At 43.8% G+C, this 17,190-nt stretch overlaps 1 protein-coding gene across 2 annotated transcripts in view; it reads right to left on the bottom strand.

The window, feature by feature from the left end:
• Positions 1–1,556: 1,556 nt before the first annotated feature.
• The window catches only part of GNPAT (glyceronephosphate O-acyltransferase), a 119,028-nt gene continuing 103,394 nt past the window's right edge, over positions 1,557–17,190 (bottom strand). For both annotated transcript variants that reach the window (XM_040429352.1, XM_040429351.1), the window contains 4 exons: positions 16,385–16,484; positions 15,398–15,491; positions 3,810–3,871; positions 1,557–2,319 (listed from right to left, as the gene is read on the bottom strand). In XM_040429352.1, coding sequence (XP_040285286.1) covers positions 2,276–2,319; positions 3,810–3,871; positions 15,398–15,491; positions 16,385–16,484 — 300 coding nt within the window. In that variant the 3' untranslated portion in view covers positions 1,557–2,275. The remainder of the gene's footprint in view (positions 2,320–3,809; positions 3,872–15,397; positions 15,492–16,384; positions 16,485–17,190) is intronic.

Genomic DNA, 17,190 nt, shown 5'->3' on the forward strand with positions numbered 1-17,190 from the left:
AATGGTTCAGGTGTTTGGATGCCTATAGAGGACAGAGAAACAGACATGGTGGCTGATAACCGAGTACAACAGTGAGCGAGTGCAGCGGGGAAGCATTCCCAGACACCCAGTGTACCCATGTGCCAAATTTAGGGTCAAATACTTCAGACGTTTGGATGCCTATGGAGGACAGATAAACAGACATGGTGGCTGATGAACAGCAACAGCGAGTGCATCAGGACCTTTAGGACACTTGATGTACCTATGTGCCAAATTTGGCATCTAAGGGATCAGGTGTTTGGATGCCTATGGAGGAGAGACGGACAGACATTGATTTTTATAGTATAGCTGTAACTGTAGCTGCTGAGGTACTGCTCCTTACCTCAGAGGAGACATCAATGGAGTAAGGCCAGGCTCACATCACATTTTAGCCATCCATTTATTGTATACAAAAAACATATACGTTAACAGATCCCATACAGTGGCATCTGTTCACAATAGCGTTCCATTGTAAAAAATAAATAAAACATATACATTAACGTATACTGTCTTTTACCGGACTCTGCAGGATACAAAAACATGGTGTGCTGCACTTTTATATCCTTTTATTTTACAATATATCAATTAAACGGATGGCAAAAACGTGATGGTAACCCAGCCTAAGGGCCGATTCACATGACTATATATTTGTGTCTGCATCAGTTCCGCAATTTTGCGCAACAGGTGTGGACCCATTCTTTCAATGGGGCCGCAAAAGATGCGGACTGCACACCATCTGCTGTCCGCATCCGTACTTCCGTTTCGTGGCCCCGTAAAAAAAGATAGAATATGTCCTATTCTAACCCGCAATTGAGGACAAGAATAGGCATTTCTATCATAAGGCTGGCCGCTCAATTCCACAAAATGTGGAACGCACATGGCGGATATGGTCCTCTGAATGAGTGAATGAGCCCTAAGAGGTATGTGATGCTGTATTCTCATGTATGTAGCGATGTATATAATGTCTACCCAAATATCTCTTTAACAGTAGGGCTGGGGGGAAGGGGTTGGACTAAGAATTTGGCACGGCGGTGGGGGGCAGCATTTCAATTTTCTTACCTACTCTCTGCTCACCAAGCACAGCACTGTCCATTTGATAGCGACTGTGCTTGGTATCACAGCTGAGCCCCATTCACTTCACTGGGGGAGCGAGTGCCAGAGAAAGTATAACCGCCCTGGGTGCCAAATACCTGAGGCACACCACTGCCTCTAAGAATCCTAGTTTGTAACATCGTCCGTGTGGCGTTTGTCACCGCATACCCTCCTACATGTTGGCAGTAATTGCTATTAATAACGTCTTATAACCATAAGTCCATTATCATTTCCATACTTTTAAACTATTTCCTTGTATCTTAACTTCCATGTACTTAAGTCTTGCGGTAAGTACTGTACGAGACGCCTCTGAGAACTGGGATGAACCATAGTATAGTCACAGGGACTACAACCCTCAAGTACATCATATTTTGTTGAATCGTCTGCAGTTCAATGATTACAGAGTTTATGTTTGTATCACGGTTTATAATACACACACAACCGACTTAAAGTAAATATTTATTTTGTGTTCTTTTCTTATACATTTCCATACTTTGGGAATCCAAAGAATGTACTGTACAGCTGCTAGACCCCAGTTTACTGAAAACTTAGACATGCCACAAAAAACATAAAAATAAAAATAACAGACGTGACATAAATATTCAACCTTAAAAAGCTTTTGTGTAACAGTAAATGGCGATATTCCAAGATAAGAAAATAACCAACACCAATAGGTTTCAGTAACCAATATCAGTAAGAGCCTGAGTTAAAGATTCTAGTACGAGATCTGGATGGGACATGGTAAATCTGGCAGTGTTAGAATTGGCTGTTTTAAAACCATAAGGTTGGGAGTGTTGTTCTGCTATAACACAGTCTGTGTTCAAAGTGTCAAAGTAGTAATTTATTCACTCGTCACTATGTAATTGCACTCATTTGTAATAAAGTTTAACCATTTTCAGTGCAATTTGCTTCTTAGCATCTCATTTTACTTGATGGGTCATTAAAAGCTCATGAAGAAAGTCTTAGTGCGTCAGTGGCAAGTAACGGGAACATTTGTTCTTGACGCTTGCTTCATTGGCAGAGAGATTAGTCTATTCATATGACCTTTCATAGATGAGAATAGGTAGCTGCCCTTCAGATCACATAGCTGTTGAGGTTCCCGGTGATACAGCAATATTTAAAACTGTTGGCATAACCAAAATGGCTCCAAATACTGTTACATATCTTAAAGTCGTGCCACTGGGATCTTCATTCCAGGCATCTGCAGTCCTATTAAGAATGGACATCAGTTTCAACAAGGCTGCCGTTTACAGTAAAACATATGGTATACATTAATGGGAACTTGTCATTAGGGCATGAGATTTTATGCTAGCCAAGACAGCCTGTTTTACTGTTTAAAATGGGACAGGGTCAGCAGAGTCATCTTATTATACTAGGAGGGAGATTTAATGACAGCTGACATCCCTATTGTACTGCTAGAGGCCTAGATAAGGCAGGATGGCAATACTATACACATGGTTAAGGCTGGTTCACGTTCATGGGAATGCTTGTTCATCGGGTAATCACATCTTCTATGCAGTCACAATAATCATTGTTTGCCGGCGGCAGATCGTGTTGTCTAATCGCGCTGTTGCCAGCAAATAATGATTCTCTATGGGGACATGCAATGGTATTAGTGATCGCTCCTTCCCATATTGTGGAAGAAGATCACTGTATGTAAATGCAGCAGTCTCCTCCACTGCAGAACAGACGATTGTTGGGAAGGTACGCTCGTCAGCCTAATCTGCCGGTGTAAAACAGCCCTAAGGTTGTGTATGCATCTTCTCTGATAACGCCCTGTTCTCTGGCGGAGGGGGTCTGTACTCTAGCTCTTCCTGGAGACTTTTAGGATGCACTACTTTCTACTCTTTTTCCAAGTTTTTTTAAAAGGCAAAAACGTAGAATTTTTTTTTTTACCCAAAAGGTTAAGTTTTTCGGCAATTATTAATTTCACAGTAGAAACGACAACAAAAATGTTTTTTATTTTTTCACCCTTCCTCTGGATAGATCATCAGCATATGATCGGCGGGGGTCCGACACCCGGGATCCCCGCCGATCAGCTGTTTGAGAAGGCAGCAGCACTTCAGCAGCGCCGCGGCCTTCTCACTGTTTACCGCCAGCCCAGTGACGTCATGACTAGTATCAACTTACCTGGGCGTGGCTAAGCTCTGGTCACTTGAATGGAGCTTACCCCCGCTTAGGCCAGTTGATACTGGTCGTGACGTCACTGGGCCTGCGGTAAACAGTGAGAAGGCCGCGGCGCTGCTGGAGCACCGCTGCCTTCTCAAACTGCTGATCGGCGGGGGTCCTGGGTGTCGGACCCCCAGCCGATCAGATGCTCATGATCTATCTAGAGCAGGGATGCACAACCTGCGGCCCTCCAGCTGTTGTAAAACTACAACTCCCACCATGCCCTTCTGTAGGCTGATAGCTGTAGGCTGTCCGGGAATTATGGGAGTTGTAGTTTTGCAACAGCTGGAGGGCCGCAGGTTGAGCATGCCTGATCTAGAGGATAGATCATCAGTTAAAACAAAGTTCAGGACCCCTTTAAGGCTGTTTGTACAGTAGGTCTGCCATAGAAATGCATGAGGCCACTACTATATTTCAGATATCGGCTGTATTCTGTACACTGAAAAATAACAGCACCATTATAAAGTATTAAGGGGAAAAATAAATAATTTTTATTTGAAATAACAATACTATAATATCAAATTTCTCACCAAGTTTTCCTTCCACGTCTGCCATAGCTTGCTCATCAACAGTGAAGATGGCTGAATCAGCCCTGGGAAATAACAGATGAAAAATCAACAACAGGGGAGTACTTTTATAATCCAGCGTGAGATTATTTTAATGAGACACAGGGCTGATCTTCAGTGAATTTTTCTTTTATTTCTCAACATTTTTATAGGGCCAGGATATGCCAAAAATGTCAGATAGGTGCAGGTCCCACTTCTGAGACCCTCTCCCATCTCCAGTACCTGGCCACCGAAGCGAAGGAGAGCACCCAGCCCATGCATGACTATCTCTCTATTCACTGCCATGGTGACAGGTTCCCTCTAAGTTATCACATGTTGTATTGAGACATTGCAGTTGAGGTGTGGTTAAACCACATCAAAAACTGCATTGGAAATGCATTTAAATTCACAAATTTCACTTGTGAATATGTCAACAAAAACAACGCTGTGCTCTCATCACATTCTATAACTGAAGGAAGAGCCCCTAGTACTCTGTCATTGGTAAAACTGAACTCACAACTAGGGATGAGCGAACTTCAAATTTGGCGTACAAGGTTCGGGTTATCTAAGAATTCAGTTATGAATTCCGCTACCACAGACCACAAGTTATGGTCCGTGGTAGCGGAGTCCATAACAGAATTCTTAGATAACCTGAACCTTGTATGGCAAACTTGAAAACACAAGTTCGCTCAACGCTACTCACAACTTAACTGTTAAAGGGGTAGTCTCACTTCACCAACTTGTATTTATAATCTAGAGAAAGTTATTACAAGGCACCTACTAATGTATTGTGATTGTCCATATTGCTTCTTTTGCTGGATAGATTCATTATAAACTGTTGGTTGTCAATATTTTTTATTGAGTTTCAAAAATTAAAGCGTAATTGCAAGAATCACAACATTGGTAACGAGGATACATAGTCCAGAGTAGAAATGCCAAACAAAAAAGAAATAAATAAAGGAAAAACATCAGAACAGTCATGACCAGACATCAGTTATAATAACATAGGAGCTGTCATTATCATATAAACCAAGATCTTAATCAAATATGGTTCGCGCATAGTTGATCGCAGATTATAGTGCCTTAAAAAAAACAGTTGGGGATTGGAGTTGCATAGTGACCAGAGAGCCATAGAGCCCACTGATTATGCGTCCTTACGCGAACGCCCATTGTTTCAGCATACGTGATTTCACAGTGCATATGTTCTTTGACCGATTGCAGAACGTCAGCTACTGAAGGGGACTGTGCTAATTTCCATTGGCGAGCTATAATGTTACGAGCCGCACTTATAACATGAGCTGTAATCCATCGTGTCTTCAAAGGTAAATTCACCAAGCCAATTCCCAGAATTGTCAACTCTGGAGAGAGGTCCACACTAGTCGATGTGACTTCTTTGAGTAGTGCCTCAATCTGGGACCAGAATAGGGTAACTGCAGGGCGAGACCACCACATATGAAGAGAGGTCCCCACCGCTCCGCATCCCCTCCAACAAAGTGGGGAGTATCCAGAAATAATATGCGCTAGTCTATTAGGAGTCAAGTACCAGCGTAGCTGGATTCTTCTTGCCTGCTCGACATAATTAATGCATTAAGAGCACTTAAAGGACCAATATAAAGCTGAGCCCCATTGTTGAGTGGTGAAACTCCTCCCAATCTCCTGCTCCCAGTGAAGCATATACTGTTGTTTGTTTCCTAGCATCGATGGTAAAATAGCAGCATATATATTGGACACCTTAGGTCTCAAGGTTTGTGAACCTCTGATGAAAAGTTGGAAATGTTTAGTATCGCACCGGTTTCGCGGAGCTAAAGAATTCAGAAAATGTCGTACCTGAAGGTACTGATAGAACAGTGTGTTTGGCAGTGAATATTTTTCATGCAGAGTTGCAAATTCCACAAGTGTGGACCTCTCATATAAGCAGTCAAGACTTTGAATTCCACGAGAGCTCCACATTTTGTGATATTCTAATGCCGTGATCGGCACATTAGAGGGAGGTATGTGCATTAATCTGGCTAAATCCAATAAATGGGTCCAGATAAATATAGTAGCTCGCATGGTATGAAGTGAGAGGGGGTAATGAAGAGCTTTCAAGCTACTAGCAGTGAGAAGGGTTTTAAGGGATCGGTCTCGTACAAAGGTTTCCTCAATACAAAGCCACTTTTGAGGAGAGGACGGGTCCCACCACTCAAACGCTTGGTCTGCTAAATTTGCCAAGTAATATTTGTAGAGATTAAAGACTCCCAGTCCACCGTATCCAATGGGGGGGTGAAGAGCACCTGTTGATATCCTAGGTCTTTTTTTATCCCATATAAAATTTTAAAGATCCTGCTGAAGTTGTGCAATCTGCCTTCTAGATATCATTAGCGGCAAACATCTAAAGTAATACAGTATTTTCGGAAGTGACATCATCTTGGCAGCATTGATACCGGCGATCCATGATAAATGGACCTGAGACATCTTGGCATAATCTCTTTTAAGCTCGGTACGTAGATTGCTCAAATTTAAAGACAAGGTTTTCGGAACTGAATCAGTGAGCTCCACCCCCAGATAAGTGATGGAAGTGTCCACCCACTGAAAGGGATACCTTTCTTGGAGCTTGGCTTTAGTGTCAGCTGACAGGTTAAGTGACAGGATTTTAGATTTCCTCTCATTAAGTTTGCAGAAGGAACAATGAGAGTACAGGCTCAGAGTATCTATCACAATGGCAAGGGATCGTTCTAGATCTGTCAAAGTCAGAATAACGTCATCTGCGTAAAGACCAATCAAATGTGAGGAGTTGCCAGCTTTAATCCCTTTAATTTGTGGACAGGTGCGGATATAAGATGCCAGGGGTTCAATAACTAGAGCGAAGTTGAGCGGTGACAGGGGACACCCCTGACGAGTGCCATTTGAGATTGAAAATGGTTCAGAGACTAAATCCGTGGTCAAAACTCTTGCAGAGGGAGAGGAGTATAGACCCATTATGGCAGTGAGAATGGGTCCCTCAAACCCAAATGTCTTCAGAGCTTGCTCCAGGAACCCCCAGTGCACCCTATCGAACGCTTTTTCAGCATCAAGAGAAAGGAACACCGTGGGGTCCCTAGAATCCCCTGCTATTTGCAATAGATTGAGCATGCGTCGGGTTCCGTCTCTGCATTGTCTCCCGGGAATAAAACCTACCTGGTCTGCATCAACCAGCATGGGCAGATATGTATTAATGCGGGAGGCCAAGATTTTCTCAAAGATCTTTAAAGTCCACATTCAATAGTGATATGGGACGGAAGTTGGCTGGCTCGTCAGGGGTCTTTCCCGGTTTCGGAATCGTGACAACTGTGGCTGTCAACATTTCAGGAGGTATAGCCCGAGGAGAGAAAAAACTGTTGAACAGAGAGGTCAAATGTGGTATTAGTTGGTGTTGAAAGCTTTTGTAATAATTAGAGATGAAGCCGTCCGGCCCCAGAGTTTTGCCTAAGGCTGCGTTCACACGGGCGAGATTTCCTCGCGGGTGCAATGCGGTAGGTGAACGCATTGCACCCGCACTGAATCTGGACCCATTCATTTCAATGGGGCTGTTCAGATGAGCGATGATTTTCACGCATCACTTATGCGTTGCGTGAAAATCGCAGAATGCTCTATATTCTGCGTTTTTCACGCAACGCAGGCCCCATAGAAGTGAATGGGGTTGGTTGAAAATCGCAAGCATCCGCAAGCAAGTGCGGATGCTGTGCGATTTTCACGCATGGTTGCTAGGTGACAGTCTATTCACTGTATTATTTTCCCTTATAACATGGTTATAAGGGAAAATAATAGCATTCTGAAAACAGAATATAGTAAGTGATCAGTTGAGGGTTAAAAAAAATTAAAAAAATTAACTCACCTTCTCCGTTTGTTCGCGTAAGTCCCGGTCTCTTCTTTACTTCTCAAAAGATAAACTATGGGCTAAAGGACCTTTGGTGACGTAAGATCACATGCTCCAATCACATGGTCCATCACCGCGGTAATGGACCATGTGATTGGAGCATGTGATCTGACGTCACCAAAGGTCCTTTAGCCCATAGTTTATCTTTTGAGAAGTAAAGAAGAGACCGGGACTTACGCGAACAAACGGAGAAGGTGAGTTAATTTTTTTTATTTTTTTTAACCCTCAACTGATCACTTACTATGCATTCTGTTTTCAGAATGCTATTATTTTCCCTTATAACCATGTTATAAGGGAAAATAATAACATCTACACAACACCGAACCCAAACCTGAACTTCTGTGAAGAAGTTCGGGTCTGGGTACCACAGTCGGTTTTTTATCACGCGCGTGCAAAACACATTGCACACGCACGATAAAAACTGAACATCGGAACGCAATCGCAGTCAAAACTGACTGCAATTGCATTCCTACTCGCGCGGGTTTGCCGCAACACACCGGGACGCATCCGGAACTAATCCGGACACGCTCGTGTGAACGCAGCCTAAGGGAGTGCTTTTAATAGCTAGGAGCACCTCTTTATTGTCCACTGGTTGGTTTAGAGCTGACAACTGCTCAGTAGTGAGAGAGGGGAGGTTCAGTGAGGATAGAAAAGAGCTTATGTCCGCTATATTCAGTTGAGGTGTTGAAGCGTACTCAGCAAGGTTATATAACCTTATATAGTATGTGGCAAACGTGTTTGTTATTTCTTGTGGATGCGTAAGTGTAAGTCCGTCATGTCGGAGAGTGCCAATCCTGGATTCTGCGGCTCTACGTTTTAGCCTACTAACTAGAAGAGCGGTCGCCCTATCTCCCTTATGGTAATAGGAAGTACGTAGACGACGCAGAACTCTCTCATGTTTGTACAGGAGTAGCGATTTTAAACCCGACCTAGCCTGCTGAAGGCCTTGGAGGTTCAGAGGAGACGGGTTCTGCTTGTAGATTGTATTTGCCACTTCTAAAGCGGAAAGTGTTGCCGTTAACTGTTGATCCCTGCTCTTTTTAAGACGCAAAGCTGTCTGTATTAGTATTCCCCTCATATATGCTTTGTAGGTAAGCCACAAGGTAGAGGGAGAAATTTCCAGACTGCTATTAAGAGAGAAAATCTCCTGTATTTTAGTTCGGAATTCCTCGACTCTCCTGTCGCATTTAAGCAGATAGGGGTTCAGCCGCCACTGCGGAGGGGAGCGGGCAGCCCTGTGTCCAATACTAGGGATATGGGTGCGTGATCGGACCAGGTAGCTGTCCCAATGTCCGACCGAATAGCCTTGGGCAGAATGTCTCTAGAGATTAAGAAATTGTCAATATGGGACTGCGATGAATGGGCCGGAGAAACATACGTGTAGTCTCTTTCCCTTCCATGATGATGCCTCCAAATATCGTGATATGGGGAGGTATTAAGAAGGGATTGGATATCTTCTTGTCGCACACCTGGGGCAGTACAACAATCAATATCCAGATTAACTGGGATATTAAAGTCGCCTCCCAATATCACCGCCCCCTTGGCCATCTCCTGAATTTTCTTAAAAAGTTTCCTGATAAAGGCCTTCTGTCGGACATTGGGCGCATACACTTACACAATAGTATACATAGCGCCGTCTATAGAACATATTAATATTACATAGCGGCCATGCTTATCTGTAAGACATTGGTGGAAAGACAAGGCGACTGAGGATTTTATCCCAATCAGCGTGCCTGCCCTCCTTTTATTAACAGACAGGGAGGAAAATAAATGGGGAAAAAGACGGTGTTTACACCTGTGCAGGTCTTTTTCCAGCAAATGGGTTTCTTGAATGAGAGCCACATCACAACCCGACTTGAGGAGATCAGACCACATTTGAGAACGTCGAAACGGGGAGTTCAAACCTCTGACGTTGTTAGATAATAGTTTTAACCCCATATTGACCAATTAACCACTTCAACCCCCCTAGCTGAAACACCCTTAATGACCAGACCACTTTTTACACTTCTGACCTATACTACTTTCACCGTTTATTGCTCGGTCATGCAACTTACCACCCAAATTAATTTTGCCTCCTTTTCTTCTCACTAATAGAGCTTTCATTTGGTGGTATTTCATTGCTGCTGACATTTTTAATTTTTTTTGTTATTAATCAAAATTTAACGATTTTTTTGCAAAAAAATGAAATTTTTCAATTTCAGTTGTAAAATTTTGCAAAAAAACCAACATCCATATATACATTTTTCGATAAATTTATTGTTCTACATGTCTTTGATAAAAAAAAAATGTTTGGGTAAAAAAAAAATGGTTTGGGTAAAAGTTATAGCATTTACAAACTATGGTACAAAAATGTGAATTTCCGCTTTTTGAAACAGCTCTGACTTTCTGAGCACCTGTCATGTTTCCTGAGGTTCTACAATGCCCAGACAGTACAAACACCCCACAAATGACTCCATTTCGGAAAGTAGACACCATAAGGTATTCACTGATGGGCATAGTGAGTTCATAGAACTTTTTATTTTTTGTCACAAGTTAGCGGAAAATGATGATTTATTTTTTATTTTATTTATTTCTTACAAAGTCTCATATTCCACTAACTTGTGACAAAAAATAAAAAATTCTAGGAACTCGCTATGCCCCTCACGGAATACCCTCAGGTGTCTTCTTTCCAAAATGGGGTCACTTGTGGGGTAGTTATACTGCCCTGGCATTTTAGGGGCCCATATGCGTGAGAAGTAGTTTGCAATCAAAATCTGTAAAAAATGACCGGTGAAATCCGAAAGGTGCTCTTTGGAATGTGTGCCCCTTTGCCCACCTAGGCTGCAAAAAAGTGTCACACATCTGGTATCGCCGTACTCAGGAGAAGTTGGGGAATGTGTTTTGGGGTGTCATTTTACATATACCCATGCTGAGTGAGATAAATATCTTGGTCAAATGCCAACTTTGTATAAAAAAAAAAAAGGGAAATGTTGTCTTTTGCCAAGATATTTCTCTCACCCAGCATGGGTATATGTAAAATGACACCCCAAAACACATTCCCCAACTTCTCCCGAGTAGGGCGATACCAGATGTGTGACACTTTTTTGCAGCCTAGGAGGGCAAAGGGGCACACATTCCAAAGAGCACCTTTCGGATTTCACCGGTCATTTTTTACAGATTTTGATTGCAAACTACTTCTCACGCATATGGGCCCCTAAAATGCCAGGGCAGTATAACTACCCCACAAGTGACCCCATTTTAGAAAGAAGACACCCCAGGGTATTCCGTGAGGGGCATGGCGAGTTCCTAGAATTTTTTATTTTTTGTCACAAGTTAGTGGAATATGAGACTTTGTAAGAAAAAAAAAAAAATCATAATTTTCGCTGATTTGTGACAAAAAATAAAACATTCTAGGAACTCGCCATGCCCCTCACGGAATACCTTGGGGTGTCTTCTTTCCAAAATGGGGTCACTTGTGGGGTAGTTATACTGCCCTGGCATTCTAGGGGCCCTAATGTGTGGTAAGTAGTTTGAAATCAAAATGTGTAAAAAATGACCTCTAAAATCCTAAAGGTGCTCTTTGGAATGTGTGCCCCTTTGCCCACCTAGGCGGCAAAAAAGTGTCACACATGTGGTATCGCCGTACTCAGGAGAAGTTGGGGAATGTGTTTTGGGGTGTCATTTTACATATACCCATGCTGGGTGTGAGAAATATCTTGGCAAAAGACAACTTTTCCCATTTTTTTTTATACAAAGTTGGCATTTGACCAAGATATTTATCTCACCCAGCATGGGTATATGTAAAATGACACCCCAAAACACATTCCCCAACTTCTCCTGAGTACGGTGATACCAGATGTGTGACATTTTTTTGCAGCCTAGATGCGCAAAGCGGCCCAAATTCCTTTTAGGAGGGCATTTTTAGACATTTGGATCCCAGACTTCTTCTCACGCTTTCGGGCCCCTAAAATGCCAGGGCAGTATAAATACCCCACATGTGACCCCATTTTGGAAAGAAGACACCCCAAGGTATTCAATGAGGGGCATGGCGAGTTCATAGAATTTTTTATTTTTTTGGCACAAGTTAGCGGAAATTGTTTTTTTTTGTATTTTCTCACAAAGTCTCCCTTTCCGCTAACTTGGGACAAACATTAAAATCTTTCATGGACTCAATATGCCCCTGCCGGAATACCTTGGGGTGTCTTCTTTCCGAAATGGGGTCACATGTGGGGTATTTATACTGCCCTGGCATTTTAGGGGCCCTAAAGCGTGAGAAGAAGTCTGGAATATAAATGTCTAAAAAATTTTACGCATTTGAATTCCGTGAGGGGTATGGTGAGTTCATGTGAGATTTTATTTTTTGACACAAGTTAGTGGAATATGAGACTTTGTAAGAAAAATAAAAAAATAAATTCCGCTAACTTGGGCCAAAAAAATGTCTGAATGGAGCCTTACAGGGGGGTGATCAATGACAGGGGGGTGATCACCCATATAGACTCCCTGATCACCCCCCTGTCATTGATCACCCCCCTGTAAGGCTCCATTCAGACGTCCGTATGATTTTTACGGATCCACGGATACATGGATCGGTTCCGCAAAACACATACGGACGTCTGAATGGAGCCTTACAGGGGGGTGATCAATGACAGGGGGGTGATCAGTGAGTCTATATGGGGTGATCACCCCCCTGTAAGGCTCCATTCAGACGTCCGTATGTGTTTTGCGGATCCGATCCATGTATCCGTGGATCCGTAAAAATCATACGGACGTCTGAATGGAGCCTTACAGGGGGGTGATCAATGACAGGGGGGTGATCAGGGAGTCTATATGGGTGATCACCCCCCTGTAAGGCTCCATTCAGACGTCCGTATGTGTTTTGCGGATCCGATCCATGTATCCGTGGATCCGTAAAAATCATATGGACGTCTGAATGGAGCCTTACAGGGGGTGATCAATGACAGGGGGGTGATCAATGACAGGGGGTGATCAGGGAGTGTATATGAGGTGATCACCCCCCTGTCATTGATCACCCCCCTGTAAGGCTCCATTCAGACGTCCGTATGTGTTTTGCGGATCCGATCCATGTATCCGTGGATCCGTAAAAATCATACGGACGTCTGAATGGAGCCTTACAGGGGGGTGATCAATGACAGGGGGGTGATCAATGACAGGGGGGTGATCAGGGAGTCTATATGGGTGATCACCCCCCTGTAAGGCTCCATTCAGACGTCCGTATGTGTTTTGCGGATCCGATCCATGTATCCGTGGATCCGTAAAAATCATACAGACGTCTGAATGGAGCCTTACAGGGGGTGATCAATGACAGGGGGGTGATCAATGACAGGGGGTGATCAGGGAGTGTATATGAGGTGATTACCCCCCTGTCATTGATCACCCCCCTGTAAGGCTCCATTCAGACGTCCGTATGTGTTTTGCGGATCCGATCCGTGTATCCGTGGATCCGTAAAAATCATACGGACATCTGAATGCAGCCTTACAGGGGGATGATCAATGACAGGGGGGTGATCAGGGAGTCTATATGGGTGATCACCCCCCTGTAAGGCTCCATTCAGACGTCCGTATGTGTTTTGCGGATCCGATCCATGTATCCGTGGATCCGTAAAAATCATACGGACGTCTGAATGGAGCCTTACAGGGGGGGGTGATCAATGACAGGGGGGGTGATCAGGGAGTCTATATGGGGTGATCACCCCCCTGTCATTGATTACCCCCCTGTAAGGCTCCATTCAGACGTCCGTATGTGTTTTGCGGATCCGATCCATGTATCCGTGGATCCGTAAAAATCATACGGACGTCTGAATGGAGCCTTACAGGGGGGTGATCAATGACAGGGGGGTGATCAATGACAGGGGGGTGATCAGGGAGTCTATATGGGGTGATCAGGGGTGATCAGTGGTTCATAAGGGGTTAATAAGTGACAGGGGGGGTGTAGTGTAGTGGTGTTTGGTGCTACTTTACTGAGCTGCCTGTGTCCTCTGGTGGTCGATCCAAACAAAAGGGACCACCAGAGGACCAGGTAGCAGGTATATTAGACGCTGTTATCAAAACAGCGTCTAATATACCTGTTAGGGGTTAAAAAAAAATTGCATCTCCAGCCTGCCAGCGAACGATCGCCGCTGGCAGGCTGGAGATCCACTCGCTTACCTTCCGATCCTGTGAACGCGCGTTCACAGGAAATCTCGGCTATCGCGGGAGGACGCGTATATGCGTCCACCCAGAAGAGCAGGGCCGCCGCCAGGACGCAATTAAATAAGTGCAGCGGGCAGTGTGAACCACCCGTCCATAGTATCTTGCTAATACAATGCATTACAGTGATATATAGTTCCAGTAACGACATCTCATGACTGACTGAAAGAGAACATAACAGAACTACATGCAATAAAAATGAACATTCAAAACCAGAAGTGGAGTATAATAAACCGGTGGTAGCCGGGGAGGGAAGCACAACCCAACCTCACTAGAGAAGAGCAGGTGAGAGGAGGTCTGCTTAGTACCCGTGCAGACCAGAGGGGGGAAGAAAATAAGAGAGTGGATGGTAGTCAGTCACACATACCGACTTCCCAGTGTCCAAACTATTAATGCAGAACGGAAACAGTGAGGAAATTCAGACTGTCTCCCACTCGGAGGAGATTTTATCCGGCTTGTTCCCGCCATCTTTACCCGGGAATGGGTAATCCGGGATATGTCCCCACTTATGAAGAAGAAGCGCTGCATCTTGTGGAGAGCTGTAGGCGTGCCACTTGTCTTCATGCGATATCAATAGTTTAAGAGGGAATCCCCAGCGGTAGCGAATGCGACGGTCTCGGAGGGTTTTGGTTACCTGGGAGAATTCCCGTAGTTTGGCCACCGTGGCAGCCGAAAAATCAGAATGATGGAGTTGGCTCCGGATTGAGCCTCAGGGCTCTTAGGAATTGTTCCTTGATATGATAAATATATGGATTTGCGCTATTACATCGCGCGGCAAATGCGGGTCCAGGCCTTTAGGCTTAGGGATGCGATCTATGCGATCCACAATTACATCCCCATCCAATGCTGAAGGTAATACTTTTTGATCAGACCCTTAAGGAGGGCTTCTAATGCATCCGGACCGGTGGTCTCCGGAACCCCCCGCAGCCGCACGTTGTTTCATCTATGACGATCCTCTAAGTCCTGCAATTTGGTTTTTAACGCCGTTACCTCTTCTTCCAGCGCCTCATGGGCGTCGATCAGGGAGTTGTGAGAGGCGGCATATTACCCCCCCCCCCCCCCCCCAATTATAAACTGTTGGTTTCCATAGTAACGACCACCCTGCAATTCCGCAGTGGTGGTTGTGCTTGCACAATATAGGAAAAAGTGACGGCATCTGGTGGACGGGACCATGGGAGTGTGCATAGTACAGCAATCTTTTCTATAGTGTCCAAACATGGCCACCACTACTGGATTACAGCGTGGTCGTAACCATGGAAACGAGCAATGGATAATGTAATGGAAAAATGAATACATCCAGCAAAGGAGACAATATGGACAATACATTAGTAAGTGCCTTGCATTAACGTTGTCTACATGTTAAACGCGATTTGCTGAACCCCACTTGTTGAAACGCCGCCAGCAACAGGCCAAAGGGATTCGAAGTCACTCCACCAAGCCTTGTGTGACTGAAAGAGCTCAATTACAACTAGGAACCAGGATCTATACTTACGATTTTCTCGCTTTTATAATCCCTAGCTGCACGAAAGATGCTAGTGTATTTTTTTGCATATCAGAAGATAAGGCCTCATAACATTGGGTGGCTCCTGTCAAAGTGAAGGGTATTTGTAAGAGTAGAATATTGTTCTCTCTAATTGACAGCTATGATTTCCATGCAAGAGATACAATAGTTACATTATGGTATAGTATTAATGAAGGGGATGTAAAGTAATAACCTTTCTGAAAGTGGCTGGATAGAAGAGAAATAAAAGGTTGCACCACTCAAATGTGCTGGAGTAAGGTGTGACAAATTTATTAAGATGCACCATAAAAACTATTCTACACCACCGATGAGCTTCTGTAGATTTGTGCTATGATCTGTGAATTTCTGGCATAATAATAGTAAATTTGTCGCGTAAACTTGAAAAAATAAAAGAATTAAAATCCAATTTCTGCACAAAATTGCAGCTTGTGCAGAAAACTGTGCGCCAGAGAATTGGCATACAGCCTTTGATAAATTCCCCCTAACGTGTGCAAATCGATTCATAGAAATCAAATCTGTTCAAAAATCTGCCTCTTTGAGCAGCGAGTGGCTGGCTCTGCTGCTCGAGGCCAGCACAGATGTCAACTGCGCATGCACTGCTACATTTCCAGGTGTGCAGTTAGGTAGCAGCAGATCCTCTGCACCTGAACAGAGGCTCAAAGCAACCACTCGAGCGCAAAAATGACTAGGCCAGGCGAGATGTCTGGACCTGTTAATCAAGGGGGAGAGGGAATCTCTTCAGCAACACGGCCAGTCCCTTGCCGCCCAAGATGGCAGATTTTTTAACAAAATCGATTTGCTCATTACTAGTGCAAACAGTATATTTTTATAGGGCACTCAATTTGCAATGTGTGCATTGTAGAAAAATGGATGCTGCACATGTGGCTTTTGTACTTTTCAAACACACCTCTGCTGTATTCACTATGTTGTAAATATATACCACATTGAAGTGCTCACCTGTAAGGATCCTTTGTGTAACAAAACTTCTCACACCAGATATGTACTGCTTTTCTGTCCAGCTATCTGTGACCCCCTCAGCTAAATACATAAAGGCTAGCTGTAAAATATGTATAACATAGTTATTATGCGGTGAACATATTGCTCTCTTCATCTTAGAATATGTTAACGTCTAGTTTTATCTTTTGTAAACCCACACTTTTATTGGATTTAATAAGGATTTAATTTAAAGGGGTTGTCTCTCATCTCATTAACCTCTATAAGACTGCTGAAAATAGCCAAGTTTCGGAAGTCCCATAGAAGTAAATGGGGGTGGCCATGCTTGCGCGGTGTGCTCTCCTTCATTTTGAGAGATAGTCACGAGACCTCCACCTATCTGACTTTGAAGGCAATATGCTATCAAAGTCTGAGATAACAACCCTTTTAAAAGATTTTCCCTGGTAAGGGCAGACACAGAAGAGTTAAATCAGTGTGAAAATCGCAGCGTGTGGCGGTGAGAGTTCCCATTCTGAACTCTGCTCCTCTGACAGGATCGCACAGCATTATAATGATTGATAAGGCTGTATGTTCCTGCGAGACCTGTAGTCTATTGAATTACACTGATATAATGCTGCCAGTGTGATACAAAAGATGCCAGATCTCACAGGGACACACAGCATTATAAATCATTATAATGCTGTGTGATCCTGTCAGAGGAGCAGAGTTCAGAATGAGAACTCTCACCGCCACACACTGAGATTTTCACACCGATTTCGCTCGACTGTCTGCCCTGTGTCTATCCTCAAGGTAGGTCATCAATATCAGAT

Source organism: Bufo bufo, chromosome 4 (assembly GCF_905171765.1).
Source record: "Bufo bufo chromosome 4, aBufBuf1.1, whole genome shotgun sequence".
In the NCBI taxonomy this organism is placed as follows: domain Eukaryota; kingdom Metazoa; phylum Chordata; class Amphibia; order Anura; family Bufonidae; genus Bufo; species Bufo bufo.